Source organism: Carica papaya, chromosome 3 (assembly GCF_054855325.1).
Source record: "Carica papaya isolate Zhongbai chromosome 3, ASM5485532v1, whole genome shotgun sequence".
In the NCBI taxonomy this organism is placed as follows: domain Eukaryota; kingdom Viridiplantae; phylum Streptophyta; class Magnoliopsida; order Brassicales; family Caricaceae; genus Carica; species Carica papaya.
This window is the reverse complement of record NC_142311.1, coordinates 30841954-30864097: the sequence shown is the minus strand read 5'-3', so window position 1 is coordinate 30864097 and position 22144 is coordinate 30841954. Positions and strand designations below refer to the sequence as shown.

Genomic DNA, 22144 nt, shown 5'->3' with positions numbered 1-22144 from the left:
AATAGATGTTGATATATAATATTCTTAAAGAAGAAAAAAATAAACATTAATCTCCTAGTTTTTAACATGTGATGAAGTAGAACATCTAAACAAATAATATATATATATATATTTATGTGAATAATTAAAATTTATTGATTAAAATATTTTTACTTTTAGGAAATTTATAAATCAAACTTTATTTTACATATTTCACGTATAGGTATTTTGTGTGGGGCCCACTTCCTTAAGCATGAAGTGTAAGGACCAAAGATACATAATATTAAGTCACTAATATTAATTAAATAAAGATATAACAAATTTAATGATAAATTTTAATTTAATCTCATGTGGTTTAAATTGCAAAAACAATATTACTCTTCATCCAACCGTATAAATGAAATTAAAGTTTAGGCTTTCCTACCAAAAAAATAGAAAGAGACATGGGTGGAGCTCCATTAAAGTCCAGCATTGTTGCTTAGAAATTGGGCCCAATGAGAACCTACCGAATGAAGTGAATGGATAGTCCAAGCCCCATTTAAATATTACATTTATAATCTTTATATATATTTAAATTTGTTTTAAACTTTTTTTATATTATAATTTTAAATTTTCCTACATATTTTTCCTACAAGTTTTATAGCTTATTAACTTTTAAAAATTATATAAACTAGTTTTTGATGAAAATACAACTTTATTACGTTTTTCAATTTTAATATAAACTAAATATATTTAAAAGTACGGGCGAGAATCACCAAGCGCGTCTGGTGTAGTGGTATCATAGTACCCTCCCACGGTACTCTCCCGGGTTCGATTCCCCGGATGCGCAGACCCACAATTTCTTTTATGTTTTCTTAAATTTTCTATTTAGTTCGAAATTTACTTTTGTTTTTTTTTCATTTTCTTCTTACTTGAATTTTTAAATTTTTTTAATGCTTTAACATATGCACTTTTTTTGTTCTTAATTATTAAACCATTTTTTTTTTATAATTTTTCCTTTTCATTCTATTATTATCTTTTTTTTTTGTTTTAAATATTTTTCTAATAAACAAAACAAAATCGTATTCTTTAATTTTTTCTCTTAGTTTATGTTAATCTTTTTTGTTTCTATAACTATTAAAACTATACTATCATATTAAATTGATTCAGTTAAAAATCAAACAGTTTATATAAAAATCCGGAACTTAAATAAAAATGAATTTATAATTTAAATGTATAAGCAAATAATTAAGTTAGAGTTTACATTCTTTACACAATAATTTAGATTTTTTAATAGAGTTACAGAAATATCTCTTCTAAAATACAAACTGTAATTAAAGAAAATGAGAATAAATAAGCATCATAGGACAACCTTCACTAATACTTGAAGGGAGTCCGGGAGGTGAACTACTCACAACCCTCCTGCTGATCGGAATCTGAATCTTAGTTTTCTTAATCTGAAATTGTTAACGAAATTGTGAGCTACATCATCCCAGTAAGAATACCATACTAATCATATATACGGAGTTGGTAAAAATCAATAAACAACTAATGGAACTATTGCTTTAAGTAAATACATTTAACTTTAAAATTTTTTATTTGATACTTACCGTTACGGTTTTTCTAAAATCAACCTATGAACGCAAATAATTAAATGACATTTTAATTTTATTCATGAATCATAATTCTTCCTTTTTTGACCTATACTTACTAGGACCTCTTGAGATCCATAGGGATATCCCTTCACTCGTGGATCCAGTATCGAGAATTGATAATTAACTCGGTCGTCCCCATACTCCGTCCGGTAATGGCTGCCAAAAACACTATCGTCTCGATACCCCGTCCGTTATGAAGGTGAACCAAATCTCCTAAAACCCTTACGGTATGCGACTTCTCATCCCCGTCTGACTGAGACAATGTCCACGATAGGGTTCCCTATGTACCGGGTCCGTCCACCCTTTCCCAGGATGCCCAGTAAGCTTTTATTTATTTTGATTCTCCAAAAAGCCACCAAAGCATACTAACATCTCATATAATATTCACTTATCAATTTAAATGGCATTTAAGCAAGGGATTTAATTTATCGTAACTAATAACCAAGTAACCAGATAACCAGATAAATCATGTAGGAAGAGACCAAAATCGCCTCAGATTGGTCGATTTTACCTAATTTTGGCCGATTTTACAAGCATCTTTGTAACAAAACACGTTAGGAAGCCTAAGTTGGCCAAAAAAATTGAAAAACTGAACCTACCAATGGGGGGTCTCCAGGTGCAGCGGCTCTACTGGTTCTCCTTCTCGGCTGGAGATTCTTCTCCGGCTAACCTGCTTATAAAGGAACGGCGAACACAATGATTAAATAATTGCGTGAAACAGGAAACGAGAAGGGGCTCATCGGAGTAATTTTAAGGTTTTGACCGTAGCGGCTCTGTTTGGGCTTTGTCTGTCGTTTTCAGCTCACCTGCAATCCCTCTTACTCCGATATGGCTACAAGGAAGCTTGAAATTGAATTTCGAATGGGTAGGGGAACTTTTACCTTTTTTAGCGATCAGCAATAGCTCTGGAGTAGCAGCAGTCGACGATTTGCTTTCTTCTCTAACGTTTGGTTCTTCTTCTCTAGTAGGGGCTGACGGCTAGGGTTTCGGTTCCCCTACGAAGAGGAATTTAAATACTCATCTCTTCTTCGATCTGTGCTGTTTGTTTATGCTGACATGGAGCAAAGAGAACCGTTCGATCGTTTCACATTTCAACTGATGGCGTGGTCGAATCTCATCCGTTTATTGTATTTGATCTCGTCTGTCCAATCAAGCCTAAAGGGAGAATTCATCTGGACTGTCTACGTGCGCGGGATCAATCCTGAACTGTCAGATCGCTGGGTACGCAGATCGCTCGTATGGCCCCCTGCGTGGTGCCGAAATTAATGTATTTTGCAACGTAGCTTGCCCTAGTTTGCCATGGCTGCTGACTGTATTGTCCCACGTGGCTGAATTTGCTCTATTTATATTTTGAACCCTCTCCCAAATTCAAAATTTAACCCATTTTTTCAAAATTATTTTCAATTTCCTCATTAATTCATTTTTTTCAAAAATTCAATAAAATTAAAATATAATAAATTAAATAATTATTTTAATATAATTATTTTATAACTAAATTAATAAAAAAATTATCCTGAGCTGATTTTCGGGCCCAAGTATTACAACTCTTCCCCTCTTAAGAAAATTTGGTCCCTCAAATTAGTCACTCTCTCACTCAGTCGAATCGCTGGGGGTACTAGGCTCTGAAGCTTTATTTTAGTTCCTAAGTGGCATCTTCCTGCGTATGGTTCTGCCATATGATCTTGACAAAGGAAATTTTTTGGTTGCGAAGTACTCTACTCTTCCGGTCTACAATGCCTACCGATACCTCATCATAGAATAGATCTACCTAGAGTGAAAAGGGCTCATGGGACATGATGTGTGAGGGGTCTGGGTTGTATTTGTGTAGTATGGATACATAAAATACATTACGGACTTTGGACAGCTCTAAATGTAGTGTCAGTCTATAAGCGATCACATCAATCCTGTATAAGATCTCAAATGGCCCAATGAATCAGGGATTTAATTTTTTTCTCTTACCAAACCTGCTGATTCCCTTGAAAGGGGTGACCTTAAGAAACACTCGATCGCCTTTCTTAAATTATAAATCTCTCATCTAGGTGTTCGCATAATACTTCTGCCTACTCTGAGCTGTCTAGATATTCTTTCTAATTTTAACTATCTTGTTTGTAGTCTCCTCTACCATATCAGGGTCAAATCATTTTCTATCGCCCACCTCTTTCTAGCAGATCAGCGACCTACAGGGTTGACCATATAATTCCTCATATAGGGCCATGTCGATACTTGTTTGATAGCTATTATTGTAGGCGAACTCTATCAAAGGTAAGTGATCATTCCAATGACCCTCGAAGTCTAGAACACAAGTCCTGAGCATATCTTTTAAGGTATGAATCATCCTTTTTTATTATCCATCGGTTTTAAGGTGAAATACGGTGCTAATGGATAGTTTCGTCCCCATAGCTTGCTAAAAATTAGACCAAAACTGAGAAGTAAACTAAGAGTCTCTATCGGATACCACTGTCACTAGAACTCCATGTAACGTGAAGATCTCCAGAATATATATTTTTGCTATCTTATCTAATGGGTCGGTCATCTTGATAGCTAAGAAGTGAGAAGACTTGGTGAGTTGGTCGACAATTACCTAGATAGCATCATGTTTTGAGTGTGTCTTAGCCAACCCTATCACGAAGTCCATTATGATATGTTCACACTTTCATTCTAGGATCGGTAATGGCTGAAGTAACCCATTTGGGCATTGATGCTTTGCTTTAACCTGTTGACATACCAGATCCTTAGAGACAAACTCGGGTATATCTTTTTTCATCCCGCTTCACCAAAACCAGGGTCGCATACTTTGATACATTTTAGTACTTCTGGGATGCATGACAAACTTTGAGTTATGAGCCTCTGTCATGATGTCCATTTTTAGTTCATTGTCACCTGGAACACACACCTTATCTTGAAATTTGAGCAACCCATCGGAAGAGATTCAGAATTCTGGATTTACTCCCTATTCTGCATCCTTCGTGAGAGTTATTATGGTGGAATTGATGGATTTGGCTTCTTTTATTATCTGGATCAATTCGAGTTGGGCAGTTAGGTGGGCTAAGCATGCAACTTTCTTCAAATATTGAGGTTATATCTGTTGTGCAGCCTCTATTGCCCTCTATTCAGAAACTATTAAGTAAGCCAACATACCTGCACTTTTTCTGCTGAGTGTGTTAGCTACCACATTGCTCTTATCCGAGTGATACAAAATATTACAATCGTAGTCCTTAATGAGCTCTATCTAAAGCTTCTGACGCATGTTGATATCATTCTGAGCGAATACATACTTTAAGCTCTTATATTCAGTATAAATCTCAAAAGTTTTCCGACATAAGTAGTGGCGTCAAGTCTTCAAGGCATGAATAATGGCGGCAAGTTCTAAGTCATGGGTGGAGTAATTCTTCTCATGACTCTTCAACTGCCTAAACTCATAGGGTATGACCTTCCCATGCTGTATAAGAATACAATCCGACTCCAGGTAGGAGGCATCACTATACACTATATATCTACCTGTCCCACTCGGTAAAACCAACATAGGTGCAGTAGTCAACCGTTTCTTAAATTCTGTAAAGCGCCTTTCACAATTTTCGTTCCATTCAAACTTAACATTCTTCTTCGCAAGTCGGGTCAAAGAAGCAGATATGCCAGAAAATCATTTTATAAACCTGCAGTAATAATATGTCATTCCTAGAAAGTTATAAATCTCTTTAACCGTAGTCAACTTCTCCCAACCAAGTACTACTTCAACTTTTTCGGGATTCACTGATACTTTATCCATTGATATGATGTGCCATAAAAAGGTAGTCTACTTGAGGCAAAACTCACACTTGCTCAATTTTGCATACAGTTTCTTCTCCCTGAGTACCTGCAAAACCTGAGTCAGGTGATGAGTGTGTTCTTCTTTGCTCTTTCAATAGATTAGGATATCATCAATAAAGACAATGACAAACTGATTCAGAAATTATCTGAAACTCTATTCATCAAGTCCATAAAAATGGTTAGTATGTTAATTAATTCAAATGGCATAACCTGGAACTCATAGTGCCCGTACCTGGTTCTGAAGGCTATCTTGGGAATGTTCTTTACCCTTATTTTTACCTGATGGTAATCCGAATGTAAGTCTATTTTGGAGAAGACCTAGACACCTTGTAACTGGTCAAAAATGTCATCAATCCTAAAAAAAGGGTACTTGTTCTTAATTGTGACCATGTTCAATCTCCTGTAGTTGATACATAATTTTAACATCTCATCTCTTTTCCTTACAAATGTGACTCTAGCACCTCAAGGAGACACATTATGTTGGATAAACCCACTATCCTACAATTCATTGATCTGTTTCTTCAGCTCTTCTATCTCAACATGACTCATGCAGTAAGAGGCAATCGAGATATACTAGGTGCCAAGCTGAAGATTTATGGTGAACTCAACTTCTCTGTCCACTGACAGTCTGGATAGTTCATCAAGAAACACATCCAGAAAGCCTCGGACTACTAGGATCTCTTGAATGGAAATTTTTTTCTTAGGTTTGCCTAATATAGAAAAGACAATCGAGTTAAAGCACTACGTAATAAAGAAATTGTCATAAGGGAATAATATTTAAAGTTTTTTATTAACTTGTAAATGACTCTTCATTAGGAGGGGTGAATACAAGTTTCTTGTGGAAACAATCTACGGTAGCATGATATGCCGCTAATCAGTTTATTCTTAAAATTACATCAAAGTCCTCTGTCTCAATCTCTATTAGGTTCACACTCAATTTCCTAACTGCTATGTCTATGATATAAGCTTTGTATATAACCTTTCCTAGTAGTGTCCTATTCTCAAGAATACACACAAACAACACAGAATCAAGTCATTCAGGTAATACATTCAAGTGTGGTGTAAAATCATGTGAGACAAACGAATGTGAAGCACCAGTATCAATCAAAATATGTGTAAGTTGATTACAGATAGTGTACGTACCATGTATCACATTTGGGTTAGTTTCAATATCTTATTAAGTGAGGTTGTAAGCTCTTTCCTGAATAAGAGGTCTGACTTGATTCTGATGTTGCAGACACTCTTTTGCGTAGTGTTAGGCTCTCTCACATATGCAGCAAGTATTGTTAAGATGATAGCAGAGTCAATCCCCATAATCCTTACTACAGTGCTGACAAGTCCTACCGCGTCCGGTTACCGGAACCTAAGGAGGAGCTTGAGTCACTAGCCTAGACCTCTTGTTTTGCTGAATTGGTAGAATGGGTGTTGGGTCTGCGATGTGAGACCGGGGGTCTAGGATTCCCCACTACTGGAGAAAATATGCAAAAATTCCTCTCAGCTAGTTATGCTTTGGCCAGAACGGTTGAGTAGGTGCTAAGCTCAAATACGTAGAGCTGCTGTCTGATCTCAGGACGGAGGCCCCACTCGAACTTCCTTGCCTTGATCCATCATGCTCTCAAGGGAATATTGGCTCAGCTCTAGGAACCTTTGGACATACTCTGACACATTTATATCACCTTAGATTAGGTGTGTAAACTCTATTTTTTTTTAAATACCGAAGGTGCTCAAGGAGGTACTCTACATTAAAGACCATAAAAAACTATTCCCAAGTGACTGGAATGAGCAGGGTGGACTTCTTGAGCTTCCACCAGCGACTTGTCTCTCCCACAAGCATGTAGGTGGCAAGTACGACTTTCTGCTCAAGAACCACCCCGAGAGTCGCGAAGGCCTTCTTTGTCTCAGCTAACTAATACTCAACCTCTTCGAAAAAGGATGCCCCTGCAAAGGTATATGGATTTAGTCTTTTGTACCTTTCAATATTGTGTGGGTCCATCATGGGTGAAACTGGGTCCCGTGGAAGAGGGACTAGATTGTGTTGTGGAGCGGCTGGGTGGCCCTGTGGCAGTGCCAGAGAATATGGTGGAGGCACCTAATTACACTGTGGCGGTGCCGGATGATACAGTGGAGGAGCAGGGTTATATTGCAGTGGCTCCGGATCTTCCCATTACAAGGGTGGCTCAAATTGTGGCAGCGAGGGAGGGTCAGTCAGCTCCCTCATTTTCTCCCGGGCCTGCTGGGAAGAGATGAGTCTCTCCAACATCTCAAAGTGTCGATCAACATCCTCTCGAAGCGAACCATCCTAGGCTGCTCAGTTTAGTGGGGGCATTCCTCTCTTCATATCCTTGTACATGCATTTCACAAGAAATAGTTGAGTGAAAGTTTCTCTTTGGTGTTTTTAAGTCTTTGTGTAAAGAATAGTTCTGAGGAACGCGGTTCTAATACCAACTGTAAAGGTTTGGAACTTAAAGAAAAATGAATTTATAATTTAAATGCGGAAGCGAATAATAAAGTTAGGGTTTACATTTCTCACACAATAATCTGAATTTTCCAATAGGGTTATAAGAATGTCCCTTTGAAAAGGCAAGTAGTAATTAAACAAAAGGTGAATAAATAAGCATTCTAGGAGAACCTTCAATAGCACTTGAAGGGAGACTAGGAGGTGAACTACTCACAATCCTCTCGCTAATCGGGATCTACATCTTTATCTTGTTGATTTGAAATACTTAATGAAAGGGTGAGCTACACTAGTACTGTAACGCCCAAATAATTTCAACATTTTTGTTATTATTTTTATTAATTTTAATTATTTATTTTAATTTATAATTAAAAAAAACGCCACGTCAGCAGCCACGTCAGCGGCCCAGTCAGCAGCCTTGGCCAACCAGGGTGGCAAGACCACGTCGACCAGGGAACGGGCCACGTGGGCGATCTGCGTGCGCGCGATCGGACGGCCCAGATGCGTCCCTGCGCGCACGGACAGCCCAGATCAAGCGTGCGCACGGACGGCCCAGATGCAATCGCACGGACGGCCCAGATGCACGCGCACGGACGACCCAGATTCAATCAAAAACGGACGGCCCAGATTTAATCAAAATGGACGGCTATGATCAAAAGGCAAAAGGGTATAAATAGAACCCCCACACCTGACCACAAAAACCCTAGCCGCCTACCCTCGCCGGAGAAGACGAATCAGTCGCCGGAGGAGCCGGCCGCCGCCACCCACCGCCGCACCGGGGAGTTTTTCGACCGCCGATCGAGGTAAATTTCATACCCCCGACTCATTTTTTCACGCTGAGTTCCCCTGTGGCCAAACCGGAGCCAAAATCTCGGCCAAACGGCCGAAAAACACGGTCGAAACCCAACGGCGCTGCTGCGCCCCTCCTCGATTTTTGCCTCCGATGAAGCCCTTCCCGGCCTCCGTTTGATGCAATTTTTATATTACCGTGATCACCATTCTTTTCTCTACAGGTTGATCAGAGTCGAATCACCAAAACACGAACCTCGCCGGAGAGCCGCTGCACCCGAGAGCACCGCCGCCGGTAAGCTTCAGTTTTTTCGTAATTTTTTGGCCCCCCAAGGGCTCTAGGGTTGTTTTATCACAGAGACCGATGCAAGTGTGGCCGAATTCGGCCGAAAACGGCCAACCCGAGGCGAATCGCCGCCGCAAGCGGCGGCGCCGTCGCTGGAGCACGGCGGAGCCGCCGTGCCGGAATTGCGATATTGGCCGAAAGGGGCCCTGGGTCTAATTTGGGATTTTTTGGAACACGTGCAGGTACCAGTAGTGCGTTTCAGTTCCCCGGGAAAAATTCAGGAAAAATTAGGGACAGCCTGTAGGCGCACTGTGGAGCCGTGTTCGGACCCCGAAACGAGTAAGGACCCCTCACCCTATTTCCTATCACGGTATTAAAGTTCAATAATGATAAAACGGTATTTCTTGAATCAACGAAAGTGTGAAATTTCTTAAGGTCGCTAATGGAGCCCGAGTCTGGTGTGTTTGTCGGTTAACTGTTATTTGGCCTATTTTACAGTTTTAAATGCAGTATGAGGTCTGATGTTTTCATTTCATAGTTTCGTGTGCATATTTTACTATTTTATTGATTATGGGTTGAATGACTGAGAAACCGATGCTGTATGTTGTCTTGTTTAGCATAAATTACTGGTTTGCTTGTTTGTGTGTGAATTGATGATGCTGACTGAGGAAAAAGGGGAATGAAAGGTTATGTAAATTGATAATTGTATAATGTGATCAGTCTGACTAGATATTCTGGGAGATGGTGGACGGACCGGGTCCGTAGGGAACCCTACCGGGATTGTGGTCTCTCATACCGGACGGGGTATGGAGACCTTATGTGTTTTGGCGCCCATACCGGACGGGGTATGGGGACGGCCCGTTTCACCCTCATACCGGACGGGGTATTGAGGTTTATAGTTTTGGCGCCCATACCAGACGGGGTATGGGGACGGCCCTGGAATCTGATTGCAAGTGTTAAGGGTTCACGGGTAGCGGGACCCCTATGGATCCCCATGGATACTAGTAGGCTGCTAAAAGAGGAAAAATATGTTGTGTAATGATTGAATTATAAAAGTCGTGATAAGTATTATGTTATACAGTTTATATGATTTCATGATGATGATAATGTTATTGCTTTCGTATATTATTTTATGAATTTCACCGAGGTACGTAGATGGTAAAGGATTTTATTATTGATAAAAGGATTTGTTGTAAATTATGCTCCATTGGTCTTTTTGTGTTTTCTACCCACCTTTACCTCCGTGACGGTGAGATATCGTGATGTCTTTACTAGGCTAGTGTAGCTCATTCCTTATTTAATCATTTCAGATCAGGAAGACATTGTTCCCGAGCCCGTTCCGCAGGAAGACGACGAAGGGGACGCCTAAAGACTCCATAGTCATATTCATAGCTTTTACTTTCGAGTTTCTCTTTTAGTTAGTTTGATCTTTTATATTTTGAGCAAGTTTTTGGTTTTAGTGTAAGGGATGTTGATTGAAATTCTGACTTCGCTTCCGCATTTGACATTTTTAATACACATTTCATTTTAAATTTCTGGGGCCGTTACAAGTACAGTAAGAATATCACACTAATCACATATATAGAGATTGAAAGTTGGTAAAAATCAGAAAATAACTAATGAAGCCCTTGTTTTAAGTAAATATATTTAACTTTAAAACTTTTTATTTGATACTTACCGTTACGATTTCTCTAAAATTAACATATGAAGACAAATAACTAATTAATATTTTAATTTCATTCATGGGATCACAATTTTTCCTTTTTTGACCTACTTACTAGGACTCCTAGGGGTCCATAAAGATATCTCTTCACTCATGAATCCAGTATTAAGAATTGACAATTAACTCTGTCGTCTCCATACCCCATATGATAACGAGTGCCAGAAATATCATCGCCTCGATATCCCCTCCTATATAAGGGTAAACCAAATCTCTCAAAACTCTTATAGTGTGGAACATCTCAGTCATATCTGACTGAGGTAATGTCCACAGTAGGGTTCCTTATGTACTGGGCTCGTCCACTATTTTCCAATATGCCCAGTAAGCTTTTATTTATTTTAATTCTCCAAACAACCACTAAAGCATACCAACGTCTCATGTCATACTCACTGATCAATTTATACGACATTTAAGAAAACGATTTAATTTATCACAACCAATAACTAAGTAACCAGATAACCATATAAATCATGCAAGAAGTGACCAAATAACCCAGATAATAGAAGAAGATTATAAAAACTATCAATATAAATATACACAGAATAATGGTAAACAATTTAGGCAGTATAGAAAAATAAATAGGGAAGTATGACAAATGTGAACTAACCGGTTCCGCCTCCACTAGTAACCTGTAATATTTTTAAGATTTTTTTTTAATTTTTTACAAAGCACACAATTATCGATTATTAATCTTTAATTTATCGTAACCGAGAATAAGGTGAGGGATCCTTACTTGAATCGGTGTTTTAAAATGCGAACTATCCACTACGCCTCCCAAGGGGTCCTGAGATTCCTAAATTTTTTACCGCGGGAACACAAAATACTTGTCACGTACCCAAAAATACCCCAAAAAAATGCAAAACTGGTGTTGAAAACCCTTTTCGGCCAATTTTAAGATTCTGGCACGGCGCCAACTGCATCACCACGGCGGCGATTCGCCTCAGCTTATCCGATTTTGACCGGTTTTGGACAAATTTACACGCATCCTTGCAAAAAATACGTTATGAAGTCTCAGTTAGCCAGAAAAACTAAACCTACCGACGGGGAGGGGGGGTCTCCGGGTGCGGCAACTCTACCGGTTCTCCTTCGCGGCTGGGGATTCTTCTCTAGCTAACCTGCATATAAAGGAACGATGAACACAATGGTCAAAGAATCGCGTGAAATGGAAAACGGAAAGGGGTTCATCGGAGGGATTTTAAGGTTTTGGCCGTCGCGACTCTGTCGGGGCTTTGCCTGGGTTTTTGCCTCACCTGTCATCCCTCTTTCTCCGATATAGCCACAGGGAAGCTCAAAATCGAATTCTGAGCAGAGAGAGAAATTTTACCTTTTTTTTATGGTCAGTGGTGGCTTCGATGCAGTGGTTGTCGATGGTCGGCTTTCTTCTTCGGCAGGGACTGACGGCTAGGTTTGGATTCCCCTCCGAAGTGGAGTTTAAATACTCCTCTCCTCCTCGATCGGTGCTGTTCATTTACATTGACGTGGAGTGAAAAGAACCGTTCAATAGTTTCCTGTTTAGGTTGATGGTGTGGCCGAATCTCATCCATTCATCGCATTTGATCTCGTTTGTCCGATCAAGACTAAAGGGAAAATGCATCTGGGCCGTTCATACGTGCGGGATCAATCATCAACCGTCGGATCGTTGGGCACGTGGTTCATCCGTGTGGCGCCGACATCAGCATGTTTTGTCACACTCTGTGCTCTAATTCATCGTGGCTGCTAACTGAGTTGTTCTACGTGGTCGAATTTCTTTTATTTGTATCTTGACCTCCTGTTCTCAATTTTTGTTTTAAAAACACCCCCCAAATTTAAAATTTCACCCATTTTTCCCAAAATTCTTTTCAATTTCGTCCTTAATTCATTTTTTCTAAAAAATTCAATCAAACTAAAATATAATAAATAAAATAATTATTTTAATATAATTATTTTATAAATAAATTAATAAGAAAAATTATCTCAGACTGATTTTCGAGCCCAGATATTACAATTTATGGATATATTTTAATAAATGTATCTAATTCTAATTTATATATTAAAAGTTAACTAGTAAATATAACTAATAAAAATGAAAAAGCACATCTATTCTTCGTTATAAAAATTGTCATGGACTATATTTAGGGACCACCACGACTTATCTCTTCATGATAATCCATACATCTCTCATTAGTGTATGGATAGTTATTTCTCAAGCACATGTTTAGGTTCAACTTCAATGAAAAAATAAAATGGAATACTTAACAAAATATCTTCACATACTAAAAACTATGAGATCACCCATTTCATTTCGGAGTGATGGAGAGATTGTACCATTCAATCTTTCTCATTCTTTTCCCAGAGGTATGGAGAAAGCTGAAATTAATAGGATTTTCATAATCCATCCTTCTCGAAAGGAAAAACGTGAAATGTTTTTCCTTTTTGCAAGGACCATGAGATTAGATCTAACCGTCATAGGACGAATCTATTTATCTATTTTTTGACTCGAAATGGAAATAGGTTTAAAAAATGATCTTAGAGTATATAAAGTTAGGCCATGAGGTTCTCTTAATGGCTTTTTTTTTTCATTGAAGTTATTTCACAAATACTTACTATGATAAGGAAAAGGGGGAAAACACGCACAGTTAGAGAGCGTAATACAACATATAGTTATATATTGTGTTCAGGAAGGATGAATTGCTCCTGAAAATTAATTTATTGATTATTTCCCAATTAGTTGGACTGCAGGTGCGATGATTTACTTCACAAGTGAGATCTGTGGTTCAAATACAAGATGGCTTAGCTAGGCCAAGAAAAATAATATAAGAAGAATTTGACTCCTTCATGCATGCTCCACTTAGTTGGGGAGGATATAACTTAGTTGGTAGAGCTCTATTTTTGCAATTGGGTCGTTACAATTACCGGTTGAGTGTCTATTTATTCAGGGGTAATGATAGTATCTTGTACCTAAACTAATGACTTATTTTTTATAAAAAAAAAATAGCGAGAAAGATAACCGAAATATACCAGAAAAAGACTCTATTGAGACAAAGATAGGTCGTCAAGAATGAAGATGAGATAGGATGGTCAGTTGGTCAAATCTAATATGAATGGTACATGAACGGTAGTTGAAGTCGGCAGCTCTACTAGGATTCCCTCATATGGGATATCTGGCGAAAAAGATCAAGTTTGCCTATGTGAATAACTTAATGCACTATCTCCCTTCAACCCTTTGAGCGAAATGCGGCGAAAGAAAGAAAAATTCATGGACTGACCCCATCGTCTCCTTGCTATGTCAAAAATTTAACCATTATATTATACTTCATGTTCACTCCAAGTTTAAAGCAAATATATATATATATATATATATATATATATATACACACATATACGCTTAAATACTTTCTTTCTCCATATATGGTTACGTCCATCTGTCAGTATATTTCGTTGTTTTGTATTTTGTTTATTTCAAATAAAATAATATGTTAATCAGACAAACTTTAGATGGTAAGTATAATTGTAAATTTTATTTATGTGAAAAAGAAAATATAATTTCATTTATGATTTTTTTTTTCTATTTGTGAAATATCTTTATACATAATAACAAAAAACGAATTTTGAAAAATTTCACAAAAAGTGATCATTTGAAGTTGTTATTAACTTTTGATTAATTAAACTTTATATTAGATTTTTAAGAGATATGGTGATAGAGGAGTTGAGTAAAGGGCAAAGACATGTGCAAAAAGTAGTTTATCAATTACCACTTTGTCTAATAAAAAAAATTAGGCTTAAGAGATAGACACAAAGTGAAATCTTGTTGTTAAATGAAGGTAAAAGTGCAAGAATTGAAAAGATGGAATGCGAGAATGTACGAGTGGAGGAGGAGAGAAAAAAGAACTTCAAATGGTGACATATGGGAAGGTATATTTATAATTTTATTTAAAAATAAAATTAAACATGAAATCCATAGACTAATTAATTAATTCATATATCTCAACATATTCACCAAAAACTTTTTATATTTTTACAAGTAAATGTCCCCCAATTCACTAATTAGTAATATTTATTCGCCCCACATGAGTAAAGTTACATTAAAATTAGTTCATAAAAATAGAAAATGAATTATAGTATGTATGAATATAAGATAAGAGCTTAAAGATTATCATTGGTGAGTAGATTTTTTCATGTGAACCATTTGAAATATATATATATATATATATATATATATAAATATTATATTCTACAAAAAGAGGATGTCCCAACTACTCTTCTCAAAACCTCTCAAAAGAAAATCTCTAATAATTCATAATTTTTTATTTAATTAAAAAAAAGCATTAATTGAGAGGAAAAGGACAAGATAAGATGATTGATTCCTCCCCACAAATTAATTCTTATTAAAAAAAAAAACTACATTTTTTTTAAAAGCTTCCTTGATTTGTTCCCTCTTTTTTCTTCTTTATTTTTCACCTTTTTTAGTGGATAATTATTGGGGAATTCACTGGCGCCCACCCATCTTTTTTATTTGTAGAGCACCCCACATTATGAAAACCCAATATTGCCCTGCCCCTTTTGTTCATATTTTTTATATAATAAATATTTTAATATTAAAAAAAAAAATTTAATGGGTACATCGCACATGAGCACCAATCTCTGGTTCACTTTACCTTGCCATCCTTGGAAGCAACATTTCTTATTCTATACAAAGTATTTAGAGTAAATTTATATGTACTCTTGTAAATTAAAAGTTTATAATTTTAATTGTTTCATTTTAAAATTTTATTAAAAAATTTATAAAATAAACTTTCTAAGTGTACTTATTATATTCATACGTTCTGTTAATTTATTTTTTCTGAAAAATTTAATAATTTTTTATTATTTGAAAATTTCAAAAATTATTGAGTCTTAATTAGAAAAAATTAAGAGTTAAATTATGTTATTTCAGTTTCTGAATTATGATTCATGTTCTAATTAATTTTTTTTTTTAAGTTGAAAAATTATCTTAAAACACATTTTTTTTTATGATTTTTGAATAATGTGTGAATAATTAGTTTTATATGACACGTAAATATACGTAATAAAGTATTTTTTATTAAATTTATATTACTTGAAATTCAAAATATATTTTTAAATATAATTATATACGTAACAAAATTTTATTATTTCTAATAATTTCATTCTATTATATAAAATACAATAAATTTATAAGTTACTAACTAATGAAATATAAATATACTATACATGTAACTTATAACTGAAGGAATAAAATAACAATCTATCGTAAATATGGTGAATCCAAAAAACTAATAACTTTAAACTTTGGAATCAATTAAGAATTACAAAGCAAATTTTGTTTTGTACAGAAACAAAAAAAGTGTTTCTTTAATGAACAAAAGACTTATTTTTGTTTTCCATTGATTGTGTTATTTTTTTTATTCAAAAATGTTATAAACTCAGTAAAATTTATTTAATTTAATTATCGTAACTTTAATCAATATATTGATAAATTAAATTTTATATTTTATTAAATTAAATATTATCAATTAGTAAATACTTTACATTTATAATAAATTTTAAATAAAATGTGTGAGTGTTAATTATTAAACAACCATATTATTCATGTAAAAAAAAATTAAAAAAATATTATTTAACATGTGTAATTATTTAATGTGTAATAATATATAGTTGTTCTTATGTCGTGAGGAATGGTGGAAGATGGGTCGGTCCTCCTTCGTCTGTTGGCAAGCACTTAATTTAATAAAATGGAATTGGAATCAAACAAAGCTAAAAAAAGAGATTTCATTGTTGTTCTTCTGATCTTCCTTTACTTTTGTGGGATTTGAATATCTTAAGGAAAAAATATATTATATGTGTATGTGTGTATATATATATATATATATATGTACATTATGATCTTGAAAAAAACTATATCATTTTAAGTGCATGTCTCATTTTGAGTAGCATGACTTAGATGTTAGGATACATCCTTCGTAAAATAATAAACACCAAATGTCTTCATCTCCCACAATAAGTACACCACATAAAAATATATTATTCTCATATATATATATATATAGAGAGAGAGAGAGAGAGAGAGAGAGAGTTTCATTTACTTTTTATTTTGAGTGTGTAACACCCACAAAAAAAAAAAGAAAATAATAAAATAAAATAAATAAAAATTTGGTATAATTAAATAATTAATAAATATACTTTTTTATTAATTTATTTTATTTTGTTGTATTTTATTTTATTTTATTTGGGATAAAAATGAAGTAAAAATTGTATGAGAATGAAATTAGAAATAATTTTAGGAAAAAGTGTAAAAATTTGGGTTCTATGAGTATTTTTTTAAAAAAAAATCAAAAACTAAGAATCAAAGTGCAATTTAGAGAAGTTCTGCCACATAGGACATCCGGTTAGCAGCCCCCACGAACCAAAACGCGTCACGTGACAACGGACCCTGACGCGGTGCCACGCGGGCAATTTGCGTGCCCGCAATCGAACGATCTAGGTCCGTTCCCGCGCACACGGACGACCTAGATGCGCTCCCTCCCAAATGCGATCGAACTGCCAGATTCAAATGCGATCGAACGACCTATAGTGGATCACAATGGATGGCTCAGATTGGATCGCGATGAACGGTCCAAATTCGCTCCTTATTTAATCGCAATCAGACGATCTAGATCAAACGCGATGGACGACCTGGATCAAAAGCGGACGGATATAAATAACTTTCATCCGCACCAAACCCTAACCCTAGCTCCAGACCCCCTCGCCGAAGAAGACAACCCAGCCGTCAGAGAGCAGACCGCCGCTACCCGCCGCCGCACTGGAACCCTTTCCGACCGCAAAAAAAGGTAAAAACTTTTCTTTTTGCACGAAATTCAATTTTAAGCTCACACATGGCCAAATTGGAGTAAAAAAACTGGCCAATTGGCCAAAAAACACTGGCGAAGCCCGAAAGCGCTGCCGCGGGAAATTTTACAAAATGCCTCCGATGAGGCCCTTCCCGATTCCCATTCTATGTAATTTTTTCACCATTATGATCATCATGTTCTTCTCTACAGGTTGATCAGAACAAAATACCCAACTGCAACGTGAGTTGGAGGAGCCGCCGCACCAGAGAGCCCCACCGCTGGTGAGTTTCGATTTTTTATACTTTTTCAACCAACCAAGACCCTTTAACGTGTTTTCTCACAGGGATCGATGCAAAATCGGTTGAAAACAGCTGACCTAAGGCGGACCGTCGCAGTGGCGTGCTAGAATTTTGAAATTGGCCGAGTGGGCCCTAAGACTGATTTTGGGTTTGTTTGAAACATTTGTAAGTACTATTAACACATTTTGAATCCCGAAAAAAAATTTAGGGAACCCAAGGACCGTCCGTAAGTACAGTAAATATTTGAGCTTTTCGGGCGTCAAATCGAGTAAGGATCCCTCACCCTATTCTCTATTATATAATTAAAATCTAAACAAATAATAATATGGTATTTGTGTAAATTAAATAAATGTACATAATTAATTATAGATTGCTAATGGAGCCCGAACCGAAAATTATTCTCTGTTAATTTCTATTGATTTATTTTACAGTCTAAAAAGCATGATGATATCTGGTTTATCAATTTTATGGTTTGAATGCATGAATTGTTGCCTTACGTGACTATTGTTTGATTAAAAAGTTGAGATATGATTGCATTCTCTGATGCATGTTTGTTTGCTTATGTGATTATGGTTGATTTAGAAAATGAAGACAAAAGAAAAATAAAAAAGTTGTGTGATTAAATAAACAGATAGAACGACAGTCTTACTAGATATCTTGGGAGATGGTAGACGGACCCGGTACATAGAGAACTCTACTGTGAACGTTGTCTCATACCAGACAGAGATGGAGACTTGGTAATTTACCAGACGACCTACTTCACTCTCATACCGGACGGAATATTGAGGTTTAATAATTTGGTGCTCATACCGGACGGGGCATGGGGACAACCCGTAATTGAGATTGTTAAAGAAAATGGGTCACGTATAGCAGAGACATCCTTATGAACCCCCATGGATACTAGTAGACTAGTGAAAAGGTGACAGTTATTGTTTGGTTATTTGATGATGTGTATAGATTTATGATATGTGTTATGTTACTGATCTTATATGAAATTATGATCCGTATGATATTATTGTCTGCATAGGTTGTTTTCATAAATTCCACTGTAGTAAGTGAACGGTAAATAATTTTATGATTGATAAATGGATTTGCTAAATTTAGTGCTCTATTAGTTATTTTTATTTTTATATCCACCTTTATTTCTGTGTTGGTGATATAGTGTGATATTCTTATTGGGTTAGTGTAGCTCATTTCTTATTTAATCATTTCATATCAAGAGGACCAGGTTTCAGAGCTCGATCTGCAAGAAAATTGCGAGTAATATTAGATATTTTTTCTTTTTCGTTTATTTTCTTATTTATTGTGTTTCTTTTAAAATGGTAAATTTCGTAATGTCGTTTAGTACTTTTAAATTATTGTGTAAAAAATATAAATCTTAACATTTTTTTTTTCGCTTCCGCACTTAAGTTATTATCTATTTTTTTTTAAATTTCCGGGATTGTTACAGAGTAAATATTTAGTCTTCTTAATGATTTCATACTCTAAATAAAATATTAATTATATTGGATTTGTTAATAATAATTTTAAAATACAATCAACCGGCCAAACAACCCAAAAAAAAAAAAGTAAAGTAAGATAGGGTAAAGGGCTCAAGGATGGATGGCAAGGTGGGTCATGATTATTTTGATGTTTAAATAATAAAAATACTTAGAGTAAGAGGAATGCAATTAGGAGGAATTTTGAGGCTTGGTGCAAATTAAGAATTTTCATAAAAATTTATTTAAAATATAAAAAATTACAATTCTATGGTTTAGAGTTTTCAAGATTTAGTTGTATATATATATATATATGATTAATAGTTTAAATACTATTTTTAATTTAAATCTTGATATATTTATATTATATTCTAAATTTTTGTTTTTAAAATTAAAATTTAAACCAAACCCGAATACAAAATTGTAAATAATTAAAACAATAACTTGTTTAAAAGACAAACTTCTTTTAAAATCTTGTAAATGTAACTTTTAGCTACTTTGTCGTTGTTAGGTGATCTAAATTGGAAGGAGAGTTATGTAATTTTCTCTCCCTTTATTTCCACTTTCTTTATTAGGTGAAAGCAACTTTCATTTATATTTTAATAGAAAATTATTGATTATTGAAGTTAGGTGGGTCAAAATATGAAGGAAGTAAAAGAAGTCTCCAAAATTTCTTTGACTATTTTGAGGCATGAGCTGTGGTTGTACTTCTATTATATTCTTAATACCCTTTTTTTTTTTTAATTTTATACATAAAAATAAAGTTTAAAAACTATATAATATACACCATTTGCATCTTTTAGTTTCATTTTTTGGAATTCAAATTATCTAATTTTTATGTAAAAACATTATTTTTAGGATACCATTTTTATAAATTTTAGTTTTTTTTTTTAGTTCTAATTTAAAAATCCTAACTTAAATAATCATTAAGTAAAAATTAGGCCTCAAAAACTGTTGATAACCAGATTTAAGCCGGTTGAAGACCCAGATAAACCGAGAATGATAATCACGGAGCAACCAAATTACCAAACCAATCCCCCAATCCTAACGGCGTTATCCTTTAAAAACCGGTAGACAGCGACGAAGCGAAGAAAACAACGGAAAGTTAAGAGTTGGCGTTATAACGGTCAATTTGTATGGCAGGTTCCTACAAATTTGAGGTCAGCCACTTGTCCCCTCTTTAACCCAATGCCCATCTCTCACGCGTCAATACGTAGGTGGGAAAATCGCTCTCAACCATTTTCCTCCTCTCCTATATATCCCCCTTCTTCTCCGTCTCTTTTTTCACACAGAAGAAGAAAGAGAAAGAGAAACCCCCCTAAATAACAATAAGAGTGAGAAAGAAGAAGAAGAAGAAGAAAAAGAAAATGTAAGCAACAAAAAGCACAGAGATTATTTTATATTATCTCTCCTTTTCCTTTCCTTCTTCCTCCTTTCTTTCCCCATGTTAGGAAGAAGAAGAAGAAGAAGCAGCAGCAGCCTGGATTTCCACTAATATATATTCCTTGACCGGGGAGAACAACTGAAAGGAGATTTGCCTTTCTTTTCTCTGTTTGTTTTTTAGAATTTTCAGGAGTTTCGTTTTTCTCTCTGTCGGAAATTATGGGGACTGAGATATTACGCCCTCAGGATTGTTTACTCGAACGCATGAGAGTTTCTCCGGCGGCGCTTTACCGCCGGAGGAGTAACTATGGGAACTTTAACTCGAACTATACCAATTATTCCAATTATTATAACTCTAGACCTAACCGGAAACCGGCTGTTCGGCCGGATCAGAGGAAGCGGGTCGGATCTCCTCCTGCACAGTCAGAGACGTCGATCTCGAGGAAATCGAGCTGCAATGACTTGAGAGCGGGGAGGAACAACCTGGTGATGGAGAAGGTAACGATTCTGAGGAGAGGAGAGTCGCTTGATTCGATGATCAAGAACAGCGTCTCCTCGTCGAGGAAAGATATCGATGCTGGCTTGACTGTGACAGGAACTGAGCGGCTTGGTCCGGATCCTGAGATGGTACCGAAGCAGATAAGGATCGTGGATCTGAAGCAGCATCCCGTAGCCGGATACTCCGACGTTTATGCCGGATCTGCGTTTTCTGTTTCCCCGGTGCCAAGCTCTCTCCCTTTGCCATCATTCTCGAGGAAGAAGGAGGTCTTTGTCGATGACTCGGCGACTCGGGACTTGAGGCGATTGCTTCGTCTCGATTTTTGAGATCTCCATGAAAATGGATCGGATGAAAAAGATCTGGATCCGGTTTTCAGTTTCTCTCATCTTATTTCTAAAATTACTGTTATTATCTTCATTTCGTCTATCTTACTTACATCTCTATCGATTTTCTTCGGTCGGAACCTCCTGTAATTTTTTTTTACAAGCGGGAGGTTGATCTGAAAATCAGAGAAACTTAAGGGACGAAATAAATAATATTTGGTAACAAATATTCTGGCGTGAAATCTACTGCTCACGAGAAAAATGGAAAAACATTGGATGGTTGGGTTTTGTTGTAAATTAAGATAAAATTAGGGGGAAAATTTGAGCAGATTTTCTAATACTTTTGTTGTAGTTTTCCCCTCCCCGTGCTATGTAGCGTATGGTTAAATCCTAAACTGTATCTTTTTAGTTGTAAAGTGGATAAATAAAGTCACCTGTTATATAGCTCTTAGTGTAGGTGTGTTTTTTCTTTTTCTTTTTTTTATTTTTTATTTTTTATTTTAAAAAAATTATTATTTTAATTTTATTTTGAATAAAATAACAATAATTTAAAAAAACAAAAATAAAATAAAATAGAAGAACCTTTAAATTGATGGTGACGTGAAATTATTTGTCCAGATGGTTGGTTCGTCTCATGTGGACGTGTCCACAAATCGAAAATCATGTGC

The 22144-nt window shown here is 35.7% G+C and overlaps 1 protein-coding gene across 1 annotated transcript; it reads left to right on the top strand.

Moving 5' to 3' along the window:
* The first annotated feature begins 20477 nt into the window (after positions 1–20477).
* On the top strand, positions 20478–21920 carry LOC110819999 (proline-rich nuclear receptor coactivator). The gene has a single exon (XM_022049358.2). The coding sequence runs from the start codon at positions 20874–20876 to the stop codon at positions 21477–21479; it is 606 nt and encodes a 201-aa protein (XP_021905050.1). The 5' UTR covers positions 20478–20873; the 3' UTR covers positions 21480–21920.
* The last annotated feature ends 224 nt before the right edge of the window (positions 21921–22144 follow it).

Excerpts from the sequence above, each read along its gene's own strand:
- LOC110819999 (XM_022049358.2), top strand. The coding sequence starts at position 20,874 with ATGGGGACTGAGATATTACGCCCTCAGGATTGTTTACTCGAACGCATG.